The 19,406-nt window shown below is 42.7% G+C and overlaps 1 protein-coding gene across 2 annotated transcripts in view; it reads left to right on the top strand.

The window, feature by feature from the left end:
• Nucleotides 1–19,406, top strand: part of AR (androgen receptor) — a 237,660-nt gene that overhangs the window by 202,053 nt on the left and 16,201 nt on the right. For both annotated transcript variants that reach the window (XM_083485088.1, XM_083485089.1), the window contains exon 5: nt 19,243–19,387. In XM_083485088.1, the coding sequence (XP_083341214.1) occupies nt 19,243–19,387 (145 nt within the window). The remainder of the gene's footprint in view (nt 1–19,242; nt 19,388–19,406) is intronic.

The following is a 19,406-nucleotide window of genomic DNA, read 5'->3' as shown; positions in this document are numbered from 1 at the left end:
TAGGACTGCTCTGTGTTGCCTGGGTCAGATTCCACCTAGAGTCCTGTATCCAGTTCTGGGCACGCCTGTTGACGGAGGAAAATAGAAGCTGTACAGAAGAGAGCGACCAAGATGATTAAGAGTCTGAAAACCATGTTTTATGAGGGATGGTTGAGGAAGTTGGGTACCGTATTTTTCGCCCTATAGGACACACCTTTTCCCCTCCAAAAATGAAGGGGAAATGTGTGTGCGTCCTATGGGGCGAATGCAGGCTTTCGCTGAAGCCTGGAGAGCGAGGGGGGTCGGTGCGCACCGACCCCTCTCGCTCTCCAGGCTTCAGGAAGCTATCCGCTAGCCGTGGGAGACACAGCTCTCGCACGGCTAGCGGAGACCTTGCCTGCACCCAGAAGCTTGGGGCACTCTGAGCTCAGCACGCCCGAAGCTTCGGGCTTCACGCAGCGCTCCGCTAGCTGTGGGAGAGCCCCGTGAAGTCGCGCGGCTCTCCCACGGCTAGCGGAGAGCTTGCCGGCACCCAGAAGCTTGGGGCGCGCTGAGCTCAGCACGCCCCAAGCTTTGGGCTTCGCGCAGCGCTCCGCTAGCCATGGGAGAGCCGCGTGGCTCTCCCACGGCTAGCGGATAGCAGCCTGTTCTGGGGGCTGGGGTCGGGGGAAGCTTGAGCTTCCCCTGCCCCAGCCCCGCACCTGGGGGGGGGATATAATTCCCCCCCTTTATTCCCCCCCAAAAAAACTAGGTGCGTCTTATGGGCCGGTGCGTCCTATGGGATGAAAAATACGGTATGTTTAGCTTGGAAAAGAGGAGAGTGGAGGGAGATAGGATAACCATCTTCAGATGTCTGAAGGGCTTTCTCATGGAAGATGGAAGAAGCCTGTTTTATCCTGCTCTGGAGAGTAGAACCTGAACAAATGGATTCAAGTTACAAGAATGGAGATTCTGACTAAACATCAGGAAGAACTTTCTGAGAGTAAGAGCCATTAGAGAGTGGAAAGAAATCCCTTAGAAGATAGTGGACTCTCATTTGGATGTTGTTAAGCAGAGGTTGGATGGCCTTCTGTCAGGGATTCTTTAGCTGTTAATTTTGCATAGAAGGGCTTGGATAGGAAGACCCGCAGGGTCCCTTACAACTCTACAGTTCTCTGATTCTGCAAAATACAATAACACCATCTGTTGGTGTGATGAAATTATATAAATACTGTGTATGTGATTTATAAATAGCAGATTTATATAATGCCATTGATTTATATTTACTCTGTTTCCTAATTCATCCCTAGTATGCCCTTTTCACTGTTGCTGCACACTGAGTTGACATTTTCACCAAACTATCTAACATGACCCCCAAATATATCTTTCCCATGTTAGTCACTCACTGCTAGTTCTGATTCTATCATAGTACATGTGAAATTTGGAAATGTTTGCTCCAGTGCGCATCATTTTCCACTTATTTACATTGAAACCCATTTGACACTTTGCAACCACCCACTTGAGCAGTGGCAGACCCTGGAGTCTCAAATATCAGCAGCACCCTGTATGACACCAGAATTCAGCACACACACCCCACCTCTATACCATAGTTGTGGCACCCCTGAGGGTCTACACTATGGGTAGGCAAACTAAAACCCGTGGGCCAGATCTGGCCCAATCGCCTTCTAAATCCGGCCCAGGACAGTCCAGGAAACAACGTGTTTTTACATGAGTAGAATGTGTGCTTTTATTTAAAATGCATCTCTGGGTTATTTGTGGGGCCTTCCTGGTGTTTTTACATAAGTAGAATGTGTGCTTTTATTTAAAATGCATCTCTGGGTTATTTGTGGGACATAGGAATTCGTTCATATTTTCCCCAAAAAATATAGTCTTGCCCCCCCCCCCCAAGGTCTGAGAGACAGTAGACTGGCCCCCTGCTGAAAAAGTTTGCTGACCCCTGGTCTACACTCAGTGCAACCAAATCAATCACATTCCCCTAAATCCACCCCTGACTTGAGAGAGACTTTAGACCTCTTTGCACTCTGCATGGATGAATAATGGTGAATACTATACTTGACCATCACTCTGAACAACTCTGATTGTCACTCAGCCTTCCCAAATTTCTATCAACTCCAGCCAATATGACTAATGGCCAGGCATACTGAAAGTTTAGCCCAAAGGCTAAACTGGAAGGCACTGGATTTGGAAAGACTACTGTAGGTTATTTGTGAAAACATTAAAGTATGCCAGTCCCAATTAGAATGAATGGGGGACCCCACTTCTTATATCCCTCTTTTATGAAAACTGCCCCATTTATTTCCACTTTCTGCTTCCTGTCCTTCATCCCTTCAACCAACCATAAGTGCAACCATCTAATGTTGCTCAGGAGCCTCTGGTGACGAGATGCGTCAGAAGTCTTTTGAAGGCATTTTTAAAAATGAAAATAGCATGAGGAAGAGTGAAATGGGCACAATTTTTGCTCTCATGTACTTGCACATTTGTTCATTTGTGCAGCGAGTTCATTCGTTCATGCTGTGCATCACATCCAATAAACACACAAGACGTAACCGGCTGCACGTTTGAATAAATAAAGTATACTATTCATTGTATTAAATTGTAGATTTCAACAGAAGTAGCTCATAAAGTTCAATGAAAAAAGTAGAAGGCCCAGTGGATCAGTTCATTCTCTAATCTGTTCATGCATAAGGGCCATATATGTGTCTATTTCACCTGTCTGTTCATAGAGTCCAACAAGCCACACGAAAGGTTGTTACAGTTCCACAGAATTCTTTCACAGAGTCTAAGACAAGGATTTCCGGAATATTAGCCTTGTTTCGCCATCCTGGGCTTCATCAATAGTACAAACTCATATATGCTATCACAGGACAGGCACAAGCACAAGCACAATATTGATTCGAGTAGCAGGTGTTGGCAATCAACAGATACAAAATTTCTTTCTTAAAGTGACCCATATGGCACAGCAGAAGTAAAACAAACTTAATCCACACTCAGATGTTATACATATAAACATTAATTCAACTCATACAAAAATGTAATCAAATTTCATATCTAAAGTAATAGCAATTCACAGATACAAAATTTATTTTTCACAGTAATCTACTCGGCCCACAGAGGTGAAACAAACCTAGCCCATGCTCAGGTGTTCTACATATAAACCTTAGTACACATTCACAAAAAGCAACTATAATCAATTTCAGTATTCAGACCTGAGGTATGTAAGGAATTTAATAAGAAAATAAACCTAGTTTCTTTCTGCATGGGGATTTTTTTAGCTCGTTCTACAGTAGGAAGGTAAAAGGTATTTCCATGTGCTCTGGCACTTGTCACTGTCCTCCATGCACCAGTAGCAGTTTAGTCCTGCTGGCCACATGACCCAGAAAACTGTCTGTGGACAAACGCTGACACCCTCAGCCTGAGAGCGAGATGAGCGCTGCAACCCCACAGTTGCCTTTGACTGGACTTAACCAATCAGGGGTCCTTTACCTTTACCTTTTACTGTACACAGACATAATTTGAAGCATTGCAACTGACTTCCCCAATCTGGTGCCCTCCAGATGCTTTGGACATCTTTCCTGGCTGGGGCCACTTGTAGCCCAAAGCATTCTGGGGGGCATCAACTTGGTGGCAGGGCTGCACTTTTTTGGTTCGAGTGACAGTTAAAGCCCATGAGCAGAAATGGGCAATGAAGCATCCGAAGCATTCATCTAGGGCCAGCATGCTCATGAGGCTTAGTGAGGCAGGTGCCTCTGGCGGCAGGTTGGGGACAGCTGGGAGGGGTGGCAGATCCAGGCCCCTGAGGAGTGTGCCACTTGCTGCCTACTGCACCTGCTGCCCACCACCCCCTTCTCTTCTCTTCATGCTCCCTTTTTCTCCCGTCACCTTCAGTGTGCCAGGGCTTCCCTGGCCACGTCCAGTTGCCTTAGGTGGCAAACGAGGTGGTGGTGGTAGCAGTGATTCATCACACTTGCTGTAAAAATAAAAAGGGAAATGTATTTTGCACATGAATTTGTCCAATCCCCTTTTAAAGTCATCCTCATTGGTGGCCATCCAAAATAACTGGCCACCATTTTCAACACATGTTATTCTCTGCATATTATAAAATTGTAAATATCCTTAATTTTTCTATCTGTATATTGCCAATACAAGATTTGTGAATGTTTATTACTACAGAAGGTTTTTAAGCCACAGCTGTGCTGTGTTCTGGGAACAAGCAACTCCATCCTGTTTGCTCAAGGTTTTAGCAGTGTTAGAGCCTGTTACTTGTTTTCATTGTGAACTGTTGCTTTTTATGTACTTCCATTTAACAACTTATTATTGAATGTAAAGCTCAGTGTAACTATGGTAGATGCACCAGGATATGGTGATGCCATCAGTTGTTAAGATTGTTTCAGGATCTTTGGGTAATCAATCACTTGCCAGCTCATTTTTTTTTTGTAGTGTTTTGGACCTTTCTTGTGGAATTCTGGGGGTATAAATTTCTTTACAGTAATAGATATACTCATGTTATAAGGGGGGGGGGGACTGCTCCTTTCCCTTACAGGGTACCCAAGAGGTTCTCTATTGGTACCAGAAAATATTGAGAAGCAAAGCAGTTAGTAAGCCTGATCTTTATTAAACTGTTGCAACAGGGTCCTCACTCACCACATGCAGGAGGGAGGAGGCACCCAGAACAGTGGTGTGCAAGTCCTAATACAGTATTGACTTTTTAAATTGCCACCCTGCAGCCCAAGACCACCCCCCAATACATCATACATACATCACAGAAGGGGCTGTCTATAACAGAATCCTGTCTGGCAGGAAACCTGTTGATGGGTTTTGTTGTTGTTGAGTCGTTTCATCGTGTTCGACTCTTTGTGACCCCATGGACCAGAGCATGCCAGGCACTCCTGTCTTCCACTGCCTCCCGCAGTTTGGTCAAGCTCATGTTGGTAGCTTCGAGAACACTGTCCAACCATCCCATCCTCTGTTGTCCCCTTCTCCTTGTGCCCTCAATCTTTCCCAACATCAGGGTCTTTTTACCTGGCTGTTAATGGGTTTACCTGGAGAGTCTGGTCATTCTTTTGTGATGATAAATACTTAATTCCTGAATCCAGGTCACAGGGTCACCCTATTCATATCTTAAATGTGCCCTTAGGGCAGGATTTGTGAGCAAAGAGACAATGGGGAGGCTTTTCCCATTTCCTCCCTCCTTGCAGAGAAACATTTGAGGTCAATTTGGGAGAGACAAAATGGTTTCAGGACTTTTTCCCCTGTACTGTTTCAGACATGTTGTTTGTTTGTTTGTTTGTTTGTGTATGCTTGGTACATTGATTTTATATCTTAGACCTTATAATTCTCATAACACTCATAAAGTCCCTTCAGTTATAATCACACATTTATTTGAAGGGACTATTTCACAACCTTCCTAATCTGTTTTAAATACTGGCCCACACAAATACATTTAACCTAGGAGTGTTTGTGCCTTGAGCTCTGAGGATCAGGAGCAGACTTTTAAGTATTTATCTCCCTTCCCTCTTGTAAAAGGCAACAGGCAATAGAAATAACTTTATGCTGCTGAGAGCCATTCAACAGTGGGACAGACTCCTTCGCAGGGTGGTGGACCCTCCTTCCTTAGAGGTTTTTAAGCAGAGGTCATATAGCCATCCATCAGGGATTCTTGAACTGTGATTCTGCAGGAAGTTGGGCTAGATGACTCTTGGGGGTACCTTTCAACACTACAATTCTGTGATTCTATGAACACATAATCTTGAAGCCAAAATACACATTCAGACATAAGAACAACCTGCATATATATATATATTTCCCACCCTTCACCCAAAGGTCCCAGGACAGGTTACAGCATTAAAACACAGTACTGAGAAAAAAACTGTTTAAAACAACTTACAGTCACATGAATAAGGAGGTTCCTAGAAATATACATCCCAGGTGTCAAGAACAGGATAAAGAGCTGTGTTTTCAGCATTTGCTAGAAGCTGTATAGCAAAGGCACCAGACACACCTCTGTGGGGAGATATTTCCAAAGCTATGGGCCACCACAGAGAAGGCCCTCTACCTCCCCCCGCCAAGCCTCTGTGGGTGCAGGGACTCCCAAGACAAAGCTCTTTGCCAAACTCATACGGTATATTGCGGCACTAAGGCCTTAGCTCACTAGTCACAGTACAGCTAAGGAACCATATCCTGACTTGTCAGGGACAAGGAAACAAACTTCAGTAATTCTCTGTGTCCAAAATATTTATTCTTGTTTTACAAAACACCATCAAGAGAATACAAAATAAGCTTATCAGTAAAAAGCAGCTCTTTAAAACATTCAGAAGATAAAATCATCAGTAAACTAAAAACAGATTAAAACATACATGAACATTCTAAATGAATGGACAGGCTTGCCTAAATGAAAATGTCTTTAACAGGCACCAAAAAGAGTGCAGTGAAGAAATCTGCCTGATACCAACAGTCAAGAAGTTCCAAAGTGTTGGTCCTACCACATTATAAGATCACATTCTTACACATGCGAGGCAGGTTTTCTGTGGCACCAGTAAAAGTGTCAATTCCTTTTTTTTTTTTATAAATGTTTATTGGATTTTCACAAATTATAAAAACACACACAATACACAATACAAACATACACACACAAAAACAAACATGTATAATTTCGAATCCTTTTTTTCTTAAAACTTACTTCACCGACTTCCCCGTACCTCCCCTTTCTGCATCCCAATTCCCAAATTTGTTTCAGCAAATCCTCCCCCTTAATTTTATCTAATTTTTCCTTATTCTTTTCTTTTACTTAATCTTTTACAGCTGTAATCCCCTATTTTTTATAACCGCAACATTTTAGCACTCATTAATTTTACAATATTTCTTAAGATAAATTTTAAATTTCATCCAATCTTCTTCCGCCGTCTCTTTCCCCTGGTCTCGGATTCTGCCAGTCATTTCAGCCAGTCCCATGTAGTCTATCACCTTCGTCTACCATTCTTCCAGAGTGGGTAGGTCTTGTGTCTTCCAATACTTTGCGATGAGTATTCTTGCTGCTGTTGTAGCATACATAAAAAAAGTTCTATCTTTCTTTGACACCAATTGGCCGACAATGCCCAAGAGAAAGGCTTCTGGTTTCTTAGGGATAAAAGTGTCAATTCCACCAATTGAAGCAGTTGAGCGGGTACATAGAGTAAGGTGATCTCATAGGTAAAATGGTCCCAAGTAAACTGGAAAGGGCTTTACATGCTATTAGTAACACCTTGAACGTGGCCTGGCAGTAGATCAGCAGCCAATGAAGACCTCTGAGCACAGATGTTATATGCTGACAAGTCCTATCAGTATTTGTGTTGCAACATTCTGCACCAACTGCAGCTTCTGGATGAAGTACAAGGGAAACCCGACAGAGAGAATTTGCATGACTACTTAGAAGTAGAGTGGTACCTTGGTTTACGAACTTAATCAGTTCTGGAAGTCCATTCTTAAATTGAATCTGTTCTTGCGCTTTCCCTAATGAAGCCTCCCGCCACCGGTGCCCTTCCACCATTCGGATTCTGTTTGCAGACCAAGGTAACGTTCGCAAACTGGGACACTAGTTCCGGTTTTGAGGAGTTCGTAAACCAAATCGTTTGTAAACAGGATTGTTCTTAAACCGAGGTACTACTGTAGATCCAATCAGTGGTAGTGAGGCTTACTCCCAAGTAAGTGGGTGTAATGCTTTAAGGCTGAAATGTACAAGGCTTTAAGAACATGTTGAAAATATTAATCGCTGAGATGATGCTAGCCAAATATTTTCCATACAAGTAACTGCTGATGTGCATTATTTAATAGCTGCTGAACAAAGATACTAACAGAGGTTTTGTTATTTGGGGACAGGTGAAACATATGCCTCGAAATACAGGTGAAAAAACTTATTATTATTTCTTAAGGTGTTTATATTGTAGCGGGGAGTTCCTTGGGCTCGAGTTGGATCGTCAAATAAAAGGCTCTGGCCAAAATTATGAAGCAAAACAGCGGCCAGGTGGTCTGATCTTTAGTGTTGCAACAAGACTTCAAACTACAACATACAGTGGTACCTCGGGTTACATACGCTTCAGGTTACAGACTCCGCTAACCCAGAAATAGTACCTTGGGTTAAGAACTTTGCTTCAGGATGAGAACAAAAATCATGCTCCGGCGGAGCAGCAGCAGCGGGAGGCCCCATTAGCTAAAGTGGTGCTTCAGGTTAAGAACAGTTTCAGGTTAAGAATGGATCTCCGGAATGAATTAAGTACATAACCAGAGGTACCACTGTAAAGGAAGCAGAAAGAAGTCTTAAAAAGGGTGCTTCTCCTTTTTAAAAGTTACCCATAGTTACCAACAATACCTTTGGGAAAACATCATGCACTTGTCATAAACATGTCATAAATCATGCATGGCATCTGAACTGAAACTTGAGTATCAGACCTGCCCTGTCTGTCAATCAAACTTACTTTACATTCCTCTTTCTAGGTACAACAAAGATAGTATTTATATCTTCCTTTTTTCTCCCAGTTGAGTCAAGTACACCCCTTGGTCTTGACTGAGACCCCAATCCACTAGAGCAGGATAGTCATTGTCTTTGAGATGACTTCCAGTCTGGCACTCCGGAGGCATGATGCCAGGGTTTATCACCCAGGTAGTGTGGTCATTGGGTGTGTGGTCCTACTCTTCAGGGATTGTGGCTGACCTTACCTATAGATCAAGCCCCTCCTCTGGTAGCCCTCCCTTCCCTGAGTAAGACAACATTGAATTGATGAAAATCTACCACAATATTCATTTTATATGAATTTTTTAAGATACATCCCCCCACCCCAGATTCTGGTAACAGTATCTATTAACAGCATTTCCCAACAGTAGGGTGAAATACTACTTAAAGGTAAAAGGACCCCTGCCCGTTAGGTCCAGTTGCGGATGACTATGGAGCTGCGGTGCTCATCTTGCTTTATTGGCTGTGGGAGCCGGCGTACAGTTTCTGGGTCATGTGGCCAGCATGACTAAGCCGCTCCTGGCGAACCAGAGCAGTGCATGGAAATGCCGTTTACCTTCCCGCCAGAGCAGTACCTATTTATCTACTTTCACTTCATGCTTTTGAACTGCTAGGTTGGCAGGAGCAGGGACTGAGCAACAGGAGCTCACCCCGTTGCGGGGATTCAAACCGCCAGCCTTCTGATTAGCAAGCCCTAGGCTCTGTGGTTTAACCCACAGTGCCACCCACATGAAATACTACTTAGATGTGCCAATTAGATGTTTACTGGGAAATAAGTTGTGCTGGGGGTTGGTGTTAGCTTGCTGGGGATTATATCTGTAGCATCTTCAACCTCAGGGCTGAAAAGGTCGGTGGGAGAAGCTGCAGGGGAAAATGTTGAATGGAATCATAGAATTGTAGAGTTGGAAGGGTCCCCCAAGGGATCTAGTCCAACCCCCTGCATTACAGGAATTACAGCTAAAGAATATAAGACTGGTGGCTACACAATCTCTGCTTAGAAACCTCCATTGAAGGGAGAGTCTACCACTTTGCAAGGGAGTCTGTTCCACTGTTGAGCAGCTCTTAGTGTCAGAAAGTTCTTCCTGATGTTCAGTCAGAATCTTCTTTCTCGTAACTTGAATCCATTAGTTTGGTGTGTTTTTTAAAAAAAAATGATATTTATTAAAAGTTTAACAATTACAGAAAAAAGAAAAAAGAAAACAACACAAAATTTAACAAGACATACACTACAATACATAAAAAGGAAACCATAAAAAACAATACAACAATATAACAAAAAAGAACAATAATACTAAAAATCCAATATTCCATATCTTTATCTTTCATTTACTTGTTTCATCGACCTCACACCTCCCTTTTTGTATTCTAGTTCAATTAATTGTTTCAGCAAATACTTTCCATCTTTAACTGTATTCTGTCATTAAATTACCTTAATTTATTTTAACCTTATCTTACCATAAAAAGCCTTAAAACTTAATACTTATTTATACATAACTCCTTATATCATTTCTACTAAAGCCAAGTAGTTTCATTCCAACATTTTTCCTAACACTCATTAATTTTACACTAATTCTCAAAATGAATTTTAAAAAACTTTCTTCCAATCTTCATCCAGCGTCTCTTCTTCCTGGTCTCGGGTTATGTCAGTCCTTTCTATCCATTCCATCTAGTCCATCAACCTGGTGATCTTCTGTCCGAAGCTCTTAAGTCTTTTCCATGTCCCTTCTGCAGATCTTCTTCTTGTTTATACCTGCACTTTACTTTGTCTTTTGCTGATCTTATTCTTAATTTCCTTCCTTTCTCATTGAGGTCTCGGGGAGACTCCAACCCAACCATGTCTCCATCCCCCCTCGGCAGGTCAGCCCATTCTCCACAGTCAGCACTGTAATCCAAAAAGTATTTGTAGGCATGTTTCAAAGTCCCTCCAAAGTTAAGAACCCCCACAACTCCAGACTCCCCCTGGCCCAAAACCATATCCCAAAAGCCAAGACATCCCTGCATAGGGGGGGGGGGGTCCATGCAACTTCCCATCTCCAAACCAAACAGTACTCCATCTCTCCAAATCTGACTTTCTCCAGATTCAGTCGTCAAAGACAGCAGCTTATGTTCCAACAAGGCCTCGGGTCTCTCCATTTGTGTTACTTGAGGTTCAACAACAACCTCCTCCATTATCTTCTGCACTTGCCCTGTCAAAGCAGATTCCTGGGTTGGTTCCTGAGTGGATTCTATATGAGTATTCACTGTTTGTCCAAAATTACTGACTGCAGCAGTCATCAAATCCTTCTTCTCATGCAGCTGCTCCAACAAAGCACTTGTCTTGCAAAAAGCAAGCACCAAAACTTATTCTAAGCACATTCTTATCCAAGTTCAAAGTCTGGTCTCACGATCCTTAATCTCCACAGCTGTGGAATTCCCCAGATCGACTCCAGCAACAGTTTAACAAACTCCCTCTAGAGGAGACAATGTCTATTTGTATCCATCTTTTGAAAGCAGGTCCAGCAAGAAGAAGAAAAAAATTACTTTCGTTTTTCAAATATTTTGTTGCTTTTAAATGCAAAAGGCAACATTGGAATCAATATGTTTCTCTTTTTTAACTATCTGTCAAAAGACGTTTCATTCACAGTCGATGAACTTCCCCAAAACGTCTGTCTCTGACACCCCGTTCCCAGGTTCGAGACGGTGGAAATTTATCTTTCTTTACTCTCTCTCCTGCAGGTTTAAACAATCTAAGATCCCCCCCCCCTTCTCCTGCTTCCAAGAGGGGTTTTGGTAATTTTAACTGAAGAAAATTTGGTCCTTTATATATGACTTTCCAGACTTTAGCTTGCAAAATTTTTGCTTCAGTCTATTTACAAAAGCAGAAGGCGGACTTCCTGTTTAGAACCTTCCCGCTTCGGTGCCAAATTAAAATGTTTCGTAGTCCAATTTTCCGTTCTACTCATGGGTAGTTGTTTAGAGTCCAATTGTCCACAGGAAAAAGTCAGCGCTCTCCGGCAACAGCTGTGCGGCTTCACTCCATAAAAGTAGCAGTCGATTCAAAACACCGCGCCACTCACCCCACTTCGCTTCGGATCCCCTAAAAAGGGTTTCCCCGCGAGTAGGGTAGGCACTCTTGGTGTCAGCCGAATCCCACGTTCCCAGGCTTCCTCCGCCTGGGATTTTTGAAGGGTCTCTGCCTTTGCCGTGGCGGCAAGACCCGATTTTCACGGAGCGGGTTCCTCTCGGTCAGAGGAACTCCGCCATTGCCGATGGCGCTAACCCGGAAGTCCCGTTCGTTTGGTTCCTACCCTCCACAGCAGGAAAAAAACAAGCTTGCTCCATCTTCCATAGGGCAGCCAGCTCTTCAGATAAGGGCAATCCATTCCAGCCAAACCAGGAATGCAAAGTCCTTCCTTTATTCTGGGTGTTCCTGAATTCAGTAATCTTTGGAGTTTATTACTGCTCATGATCAGATGGATTTGGTGCCTTATGTGCAAATTAACATGCTGTTTGATATATGGAGCTAATATAGAGACTAAGGGAGTAATCTGGAAGTCTCCTGTGCAAATCTCACTTCTGCTCTTAACTCTTTCAGGCAGGCTTCGCTCTCCCTCTCTTAACCTCAGACACACACACACACACACACACACACACCTCTACCTCTGTGTTATAGAGATGTTAATGCTTGCCTACCTCACAGAGATGTTGTAAGGATGGCATTATGATAGCTCAGATTAAGCACCTTGAATACTCTAAACCACTATATAAATCAGGGGTCAGCAAACCTTTTCAGCAGGGGGCCAGTCCACTGTCCCTCAGACCTTGTGGGGGGGCAGACTATATTTTTGGGGAAAATAATGAACGAATTCCTATGCCCCACAGATAACCCAGAGATGCATTTTAAATAAAAGCACACATTCTACTCATGTAAAAACATGCTGATTTCTGGACCGACCGCAGGCCGGATTTAGAAATCAATTGGGTCGGATCCGGCCCCCGGGCCTTAGTTTGCCTACCCATGATATAAATGGCAAGTATTATGAGTCTGTGTGGTGGACTGGTTAGAGTGTCTGGGACATGAGATAAACCAGGGTTCAAATCCCTACTTAGCCATGAAGCGCCTTGGATGTGGCCTTAGATGCCAGTCACTTCCTCTCAGCCCAACCTACCTCACTGGGTTGTTATGAGGACAAAATGGGAAGGAGGAGAACTATGTATACCACCTTGAGCTGCTTGGGGGGCAAAGTGCTATATAAATGCAAGAAATCAAACCAATTGCAACAAGTGGTTTTATCATTTGAGGAGTTAGTTTGCAGACAGCCTAACGGGAAACACCAAGATGATCCAGCATGTAGAGTGTTACCCATTGCCAGAATGCTTTGCCTCAGATGTGGACATCATTGCTACAGAAGATCCCAGGAAAGAATGTTCCTGGTAGCTGCCCAGCAATTGCTTGAAAGAAACCCTTGAAATTCTATATGACGAAGATTAGGCTATCAAAATCAAGGCAGTCAGAAGACAAGATATTTTGTGCACTGGGATTTATGGCTGCTGGGTTGTGGGAACACACTGTGCACTATAGGAAATGGCAAAGAAGGAAGGTATTGTTTGCTGACTGGCCTGTCAGATGTTAAAAAGTATATTCTGTGTTATCACATGCAGCTTGACATGCATGGCCTTTTAAATGGCAAGGCTATTTAAAGTTTATTGCAGGGCACTTCAGCTGAATGATACTGTTTGTTTCATATTCTTTGCAGCCCCCAGAAAAAAATGCTTCTTTGTGGTCTGTGGAACACTTGTGTACAGAAATGTGCGTACATGTGCACATCGTCAAAACATTATTGCTTAAGACTTTAAGCCAGTGTGGTTCCCCATCTTTTCTGCCACCCTCTTGGTTCCATAAACTCATGCCCAGCATTCCCTAATCTATTCCATTAAAAATATTATTTAGAAGAACAGTTTGCATGACCCACTAAGGAAGATTATAACACAATAAAATTCAAAACAGTTAATTCACATTTATTTGAAAAGTAAACATAAGCAAAAATAAATACATGTTCTGATCTAATCTTGTAGTAAAATAAATGCAGCAAAGAATATTGCATGAAAAATACTTTTACACATAAGGATGAAGGAGATTTATTGCATAAAATATTTATATATAACTACTTTCCAGACATGTCACATCCTTCACCTACCACAGATGTACAGTAACTCATTTATAAGGAAATAAATTATTACCAATAATTGACTATGTTGTGACACCTCAGAATTGTAAATGCAAACAAACACAACCAAAGAAGATAGCTCTGAAAGTGATAAAAGCAGCAAAGCTTTAAAAATGAAGCGAGGAAGGTGTTTCGCCCTTGCCTGTAGCCTGCTCAATCATAAATACAGTGGTACCTTGGGTTACATACACTTCAGGTTACAGATGCTTCAGGTTACAGACTCTGCTAACGCAGACATAGTACCTCGGTTTAAGAACTTTGCTTCAGGATGAGAACAAATCGTGCAGTGGCGTCGTGGCGGCAGGCCCCATTAGCTAAAGTGGTACTTCAGGTTAAGAATGGACTTCCAGAACAAATTAAGTTCTTAACCCAAGGTACCACTGTACAAGATCAGCATGCTCAGAGGGGTTTACCTCCAGAGCTCTGCTGCTGCACCGTTACTTCTTACTGGGGACACTAATTCCACTCCTCTGGGGGCGCTACCACCCACTTTGGGAACCACTGTTCCAAATGTACATTGAAGCTTAGAATTGTAGAGTTGGAAGGGACCCCGAGGGTCATTTAATCCAACCCTGTGCAATGCAGGAATCTCAACTGCAGGTGCTTAAATTGAGCAGCTTAAGTTATGAAATAAAATACTTCAACGTGCATATAAAGAAAGTTGGCTAAAGAGTTGACAGAAGAAGTTTAAATCTAGAATGAGGAAAGCTACAACTACTAAGGCAATAGCTAGTGAAATTATGCTGGGGGGGGGGACTTTTGAGTTTCGGATGTGCATGTGACTTATTTCAGTCTAGGTAAACGTCAAGTGGCATAATCCTCAGCCGCCTTTCCACTTGAGCAAAGCAAAGTTTGCAGCTTGCTTAGCCAGGACATATTGAAGGATTCTTGACATAAGGTGGCCTACTCAAGGCGTTGAATAAGATTCACGCATATGTTAAAGTCTGGAGAAATCTGCTCAAAATAGTCTATTATGTGTATTGTGCGCCTTGCTGGATTCTGCAATATAAATAGAAAATTAACATGTGTAATACTAATAATAGTAGACACAACTAACAGAACTATGTGCTTCAAGCTGCTTAGCCTGCTATGCTTCCTCTGAATTCTTTCTCTCCTACCAGATTACCTATATGAATCTATGTATACATGCATATAGGACTGGCCCACACATGAGGCAACCACCTCAGACAGCAGGATCTACAGCAGCAGCAGGTGTTGCCTGTAAGGAATGCATTGCCTGCTGCTGAGGTAGCAGCAACGACTGTGCCATGTTCCTTGGAGGCAAGATCTGCCTCCTCCTTGACAGCAGCCGCCTCTAAGCTGCCTTTTGGTGAATAGGAGGCACTGCTAGTCTTCTCCTTCCAACCCTAGGGAAGAAATGGTGGGGACTGCCCTCTAGGGTCTTTTGTGCTCTGCACCTGCCTGGCATGATTCAAAGCAGGCCCCTTCCCACCACACACAACCAGGAGTGTCAACTTGAACATAATCAGTCACAAGATGCAATGCATGCACACCATTTGAATGGCATTGCCCATTAACTTTGGAGGGCCCGGCCCCCACAAATATTTTATTGGGAGAACTGAAGGTACCACAGCCCCTAAGAGTTGGCTCATATGCACACAGTGGCCTTTGATTCCTACTTCAACCATTGTGTATGGTTGATTTGATTTCTCCCCACTTTGTTCCCAATGTAGATCTTCACTGATCCCGTTTTCCCTGGCAGGGAGGGGCACCATATTGTGGTTTGTCTCAGGTGCCAAAATCTCATGAGCCAACCCTATATGTATGTATGTGTCAAGGAGGGGGTCACTTTCCCAAGTCCTCCCTCCAAGCTACTCATCAGTAACATGCAGACACCGAACGGGTTACCAGGCTTTATTGGCTTCTTCTCTGGCACCAGCTACAGGACATCAAACAGTCTAAAACACAGCATGTTCTCTCCCTCACCCGGCAGGGTGGGTTTGATTTAAATCAAATCAATTTAAATCACAATTTAAATCACTAGTCAACAAGACATGATTTAAATCACTTTTTTACAGAAAGACTCATTCTTGCTGGTATAATCTTAATATTTACAACCAGATGAAGGTTTTATTTTTGGAATTATAAATTTTCAGAGTAGTTTCTACAGTTATATCAAAAATTACTGATTTGGTTATACTATTAGAAATACATAGACCGATAATTATGAAATTATTGTGAGGTTTAATAACTTCACTGTTTATATTTGGACAACTTTTCTGCTGTACTTTATTGGAAGGAGAAAAATAAGAATTTCCTTAATAACAATTTGAACAATTTATTTAACTAAAACAATAACATTATAGCATATCTATCCATGTTTGTTAACTGATGTGGTTAAACAATTTTTAAAAAAAACTTAGACTGAGTTTTAGCATGCATTATAGGTTTTCTCCTCCAGGGAGAGAACACTGTGATAAATCTCAGGCTATACACACAAATGTACAGTGGTACCTTGGGTTACATACGCTTCAGGTTACAGACTCCGCTAATCCAGAAATAGTGCTTCAGGTTAAGAACTTTGCTTCAGGATGAGAACAGAAATCGTGCGGCAGCGGGAGGCCCTATTAGCTAAAGTGGTGCTTCAGGTTAAGAACAGTTTCAGGTTACGTACGGACCTCCGGAACGAATTAAGTACTTAACCCAAGGTACCACTGTAATGGAATCCCAGAGGGGCTATGTCTTTCAGCAGCCCTGGCTTTGGAGAGGCTGGCTTTCCTTTTTCTAGAGCGGGTGGAGAGAGATACAGTTAGAACCGACTGAAGAGAAACAGGCTGGTAGAAACCTGGAAAAGGGGAACCAAGGACTGGAACGAAGAACTTCAGGGATTCCTGCTGCAGGACTGAAGTTCCAGGTAGAGACTTTATTGTTCGGACAATGTCAAACAAGCCCTGGGAAGAAGGGCTGGAACCAGTGAACTCTTATTAGTTGTCTGGCAAGCACTTCAAAGTCTTACCAAGGACTTACAGCCCAGTTACTCTTTCCACCACCACCACCACCCCTTTGGATTTGCTTCTACATTCAGGTGCCTATTCAGTAAAGTATTAGTGCAGTTGTTGGAACTCAGTGGGATTGGGAAGAGGTTGCCAGCCCTGAAGTGCTGTCAGCACTTGCCTCAAGTCTGAGTTGCACAGACATGCAACTGATTTGCACAATTATTACACAAATATCCCAAGACTTGTGGAGTATTCTGCTCACAAGCTTGCACTTTCATTTTCACTGCTTCACACTTAGCTACTTGTGCAGATCTATTCCACTCCAAACAATCTATTCATTGAACCTCTTGGAACTTAGCATTTAAGAGGTAAGAGGTTGATTCGGTGTATATAAATTTGCAAAAGAACAATGGGATTAAGGTTTTTTCCTCAACTCTGTATGTTTATTTTATAACATTTTTCCTGTAAAGAAAAGGCATGTTATCTCTGCAGACACAAAATTACACTTTTGAGAACTGCAAAAAGAAGCATCTGTGATCATATCTTCTCGTTAGAAAAACTGCACCAAATAATGTTACAGAAACCTCTGGAAGAGCATGACATTGAATGGATTAATGGAATTCATTTACCAAAAAAATTAAACATTGCATATAAAGCCTCATGCTACATAATTAAAAACAAATCCTTATTCTGGTGAGCGGGAGGTGCCGCTATAGATTGTTCACTTGGTCTCTCTCCCTCCTCCCATAGAGCTTCCTCAGACAGCACCACATGCACTTGTGCTGTTCTCAAGACGCAACCTGTCCACCATTCTCTGTCTTGTAGCAAGCTAAAGTCTTTCTTAAGCTGCCCTGGCTGTTTGCAAAAGAAACACAGGCCACTCTGAGACGAAACTCTGAAACTTTCCTGCCTAGGCGTTTTCCTGTTATTATCAAAGTCACTGTTTTCCCACTCCACCCCTTCGTAAGTTGACTTTCCAGAAGTTTGCCGGTGATTCAGTTTCATGTTTTTCACCAGTACCACAGCATCTTTGGCAGTTTTAGGGTTCCAGTACTCGAAGATTTTCAGGCGGTACACAATAAAATTGTTCTAAAAGTACTAGTTATTTCAAATCATTAAAAGTACTTACTCCAGCAGCCCCGAGCCAATGTGTCATGTCCGAGTCAGTGTATTCACAGCAACAAGAATATAAATTTGCGTCCCACCCTTATCCACTTTGAAAAAGCTTGACAGTAGGTCTTCGCTGACACAGCAAATTGTTGCAAAGCTAAAGTTTTAAAATTATCATAAATTCAAATATCTTTAATACGGTCAATGACCAGCAAGCAATTTATAAAATAAAATATGGCAATATAAGTACTATTGTACTACAGATAACAGTGGAGATATGGCCAAATCACAAGATTGGTACTTATGTTTATGACCAGGTTTCGACTTTTAAGGTTTTGAGGTTTCAATTCAAATGTCACTACTGTTTATTATCGTTCCTTCGATGTTTGCAATTTGAACTCTGTTGCTGTCATCATTGCTCGTCTTATTCATAGTTATTAAAACTGAATGGTGACAGCTTTCCCATTACATCTGCCAATTTACCAGTTAATAAGGAGCGCAGAATTCTCATCCAGTGGCTCACGGGAACAAAGTCTTCACATGTAGCTTCAAAGAGTGCAAAATATGCGACTAAATCCTGTCCTTCAGTATATGGGGGAAACATACACTTGTCCCAATAAACACAATTACCGCCCCACCCCCGAAAGATCTTTCTGGAGAGTAGTTTCTCTCACTCCAAACCATAGCTGTCAACTTTTCCCTTTTCTTGTGAGGAATTCTATTCAGAATAAGGGAATTTCCCTTAAAAAAAGAGAAATGTTGACAGCTGTGCTCTGAACCACTCTAGGTCTCAACACCCCACCATATTCCTTCTTTACGTCTCCACCCATCGCATCCATTATCTAGCTGGCTCCTTTCCCACTTCTCACCAAACAGGCAAGCACACTCTTCTGCCATTTTCCCTGCAACTGATGAACACTTTCCACCATCTAAACAGTCACTTGCCATTCACACTCAAGGTGCTGAAGCTCCAAAACTCCTGTTGGAGTCCTCCGCTATGACACCATGTCAAGGAGGGAGTGGTTTTCCTGAGTCCTCCCCCCAAGTTACTAACCAATCACACGAAGGCACCAAACTGATTACCAGGCTTTATTGGCTTCTTCTCTGGCACCAGATACAGGAAATCAAGCAGCAAGTCTAAAACACAGCATGTTCTCTCCCTCCCTCAGCAGGTGAACTCGAATATTTGTAGGGGCTGGGGAATGCTGGCAACCAGCCAACCCCATCATATGCTCCCACTTTTGGGACTAATTGTTACCACCTGCCTGAGGGGTCCCACCAAACAATACTTGCTCACAGGATCACTACTTCATGACAGTATACATGTGCACATCTGTATGTATCAAAATATAATCTTACAAATGGGCTGCTAGAGTTTAAATTATTAGCAGCATTGACAAGTTACTCTCATCTGGAGATGCTGACAGTGCTTTCTTAAGAAAGAATAGTAGCAAGCTTTGCATCCAGCCTGACAGCATTTCTCAGGTGTGCCTCTTTTCTTCCACAGGGTTCCGCAACTTGCATGTGGATGACCAAATGGCGATCATTCAGTATTCCTGGATGGGCCTGATGATTTTTGCAATGGGATGGAGATCATTCACCAACGTGAACTCTCGGATGCTCTACTTCGCCCCAGACTTGGTCTTCAATGAGTAAGTGCTATGAGGGAGC

This window comes from Podarcis liolepis (genome assembly GCF_965112155.1).
Source record: "Podarcis liolepis genome assembly, chromosome: Z".
NCBI lineage: Eukaryota > Metazoa > Chordata > Lepidosauria > Squamata > Lacertidae > Podarcis > Podarcis liolepis.
This window is presented reverse-complemented; position numbering and strand designations above follow the sequence as displayed.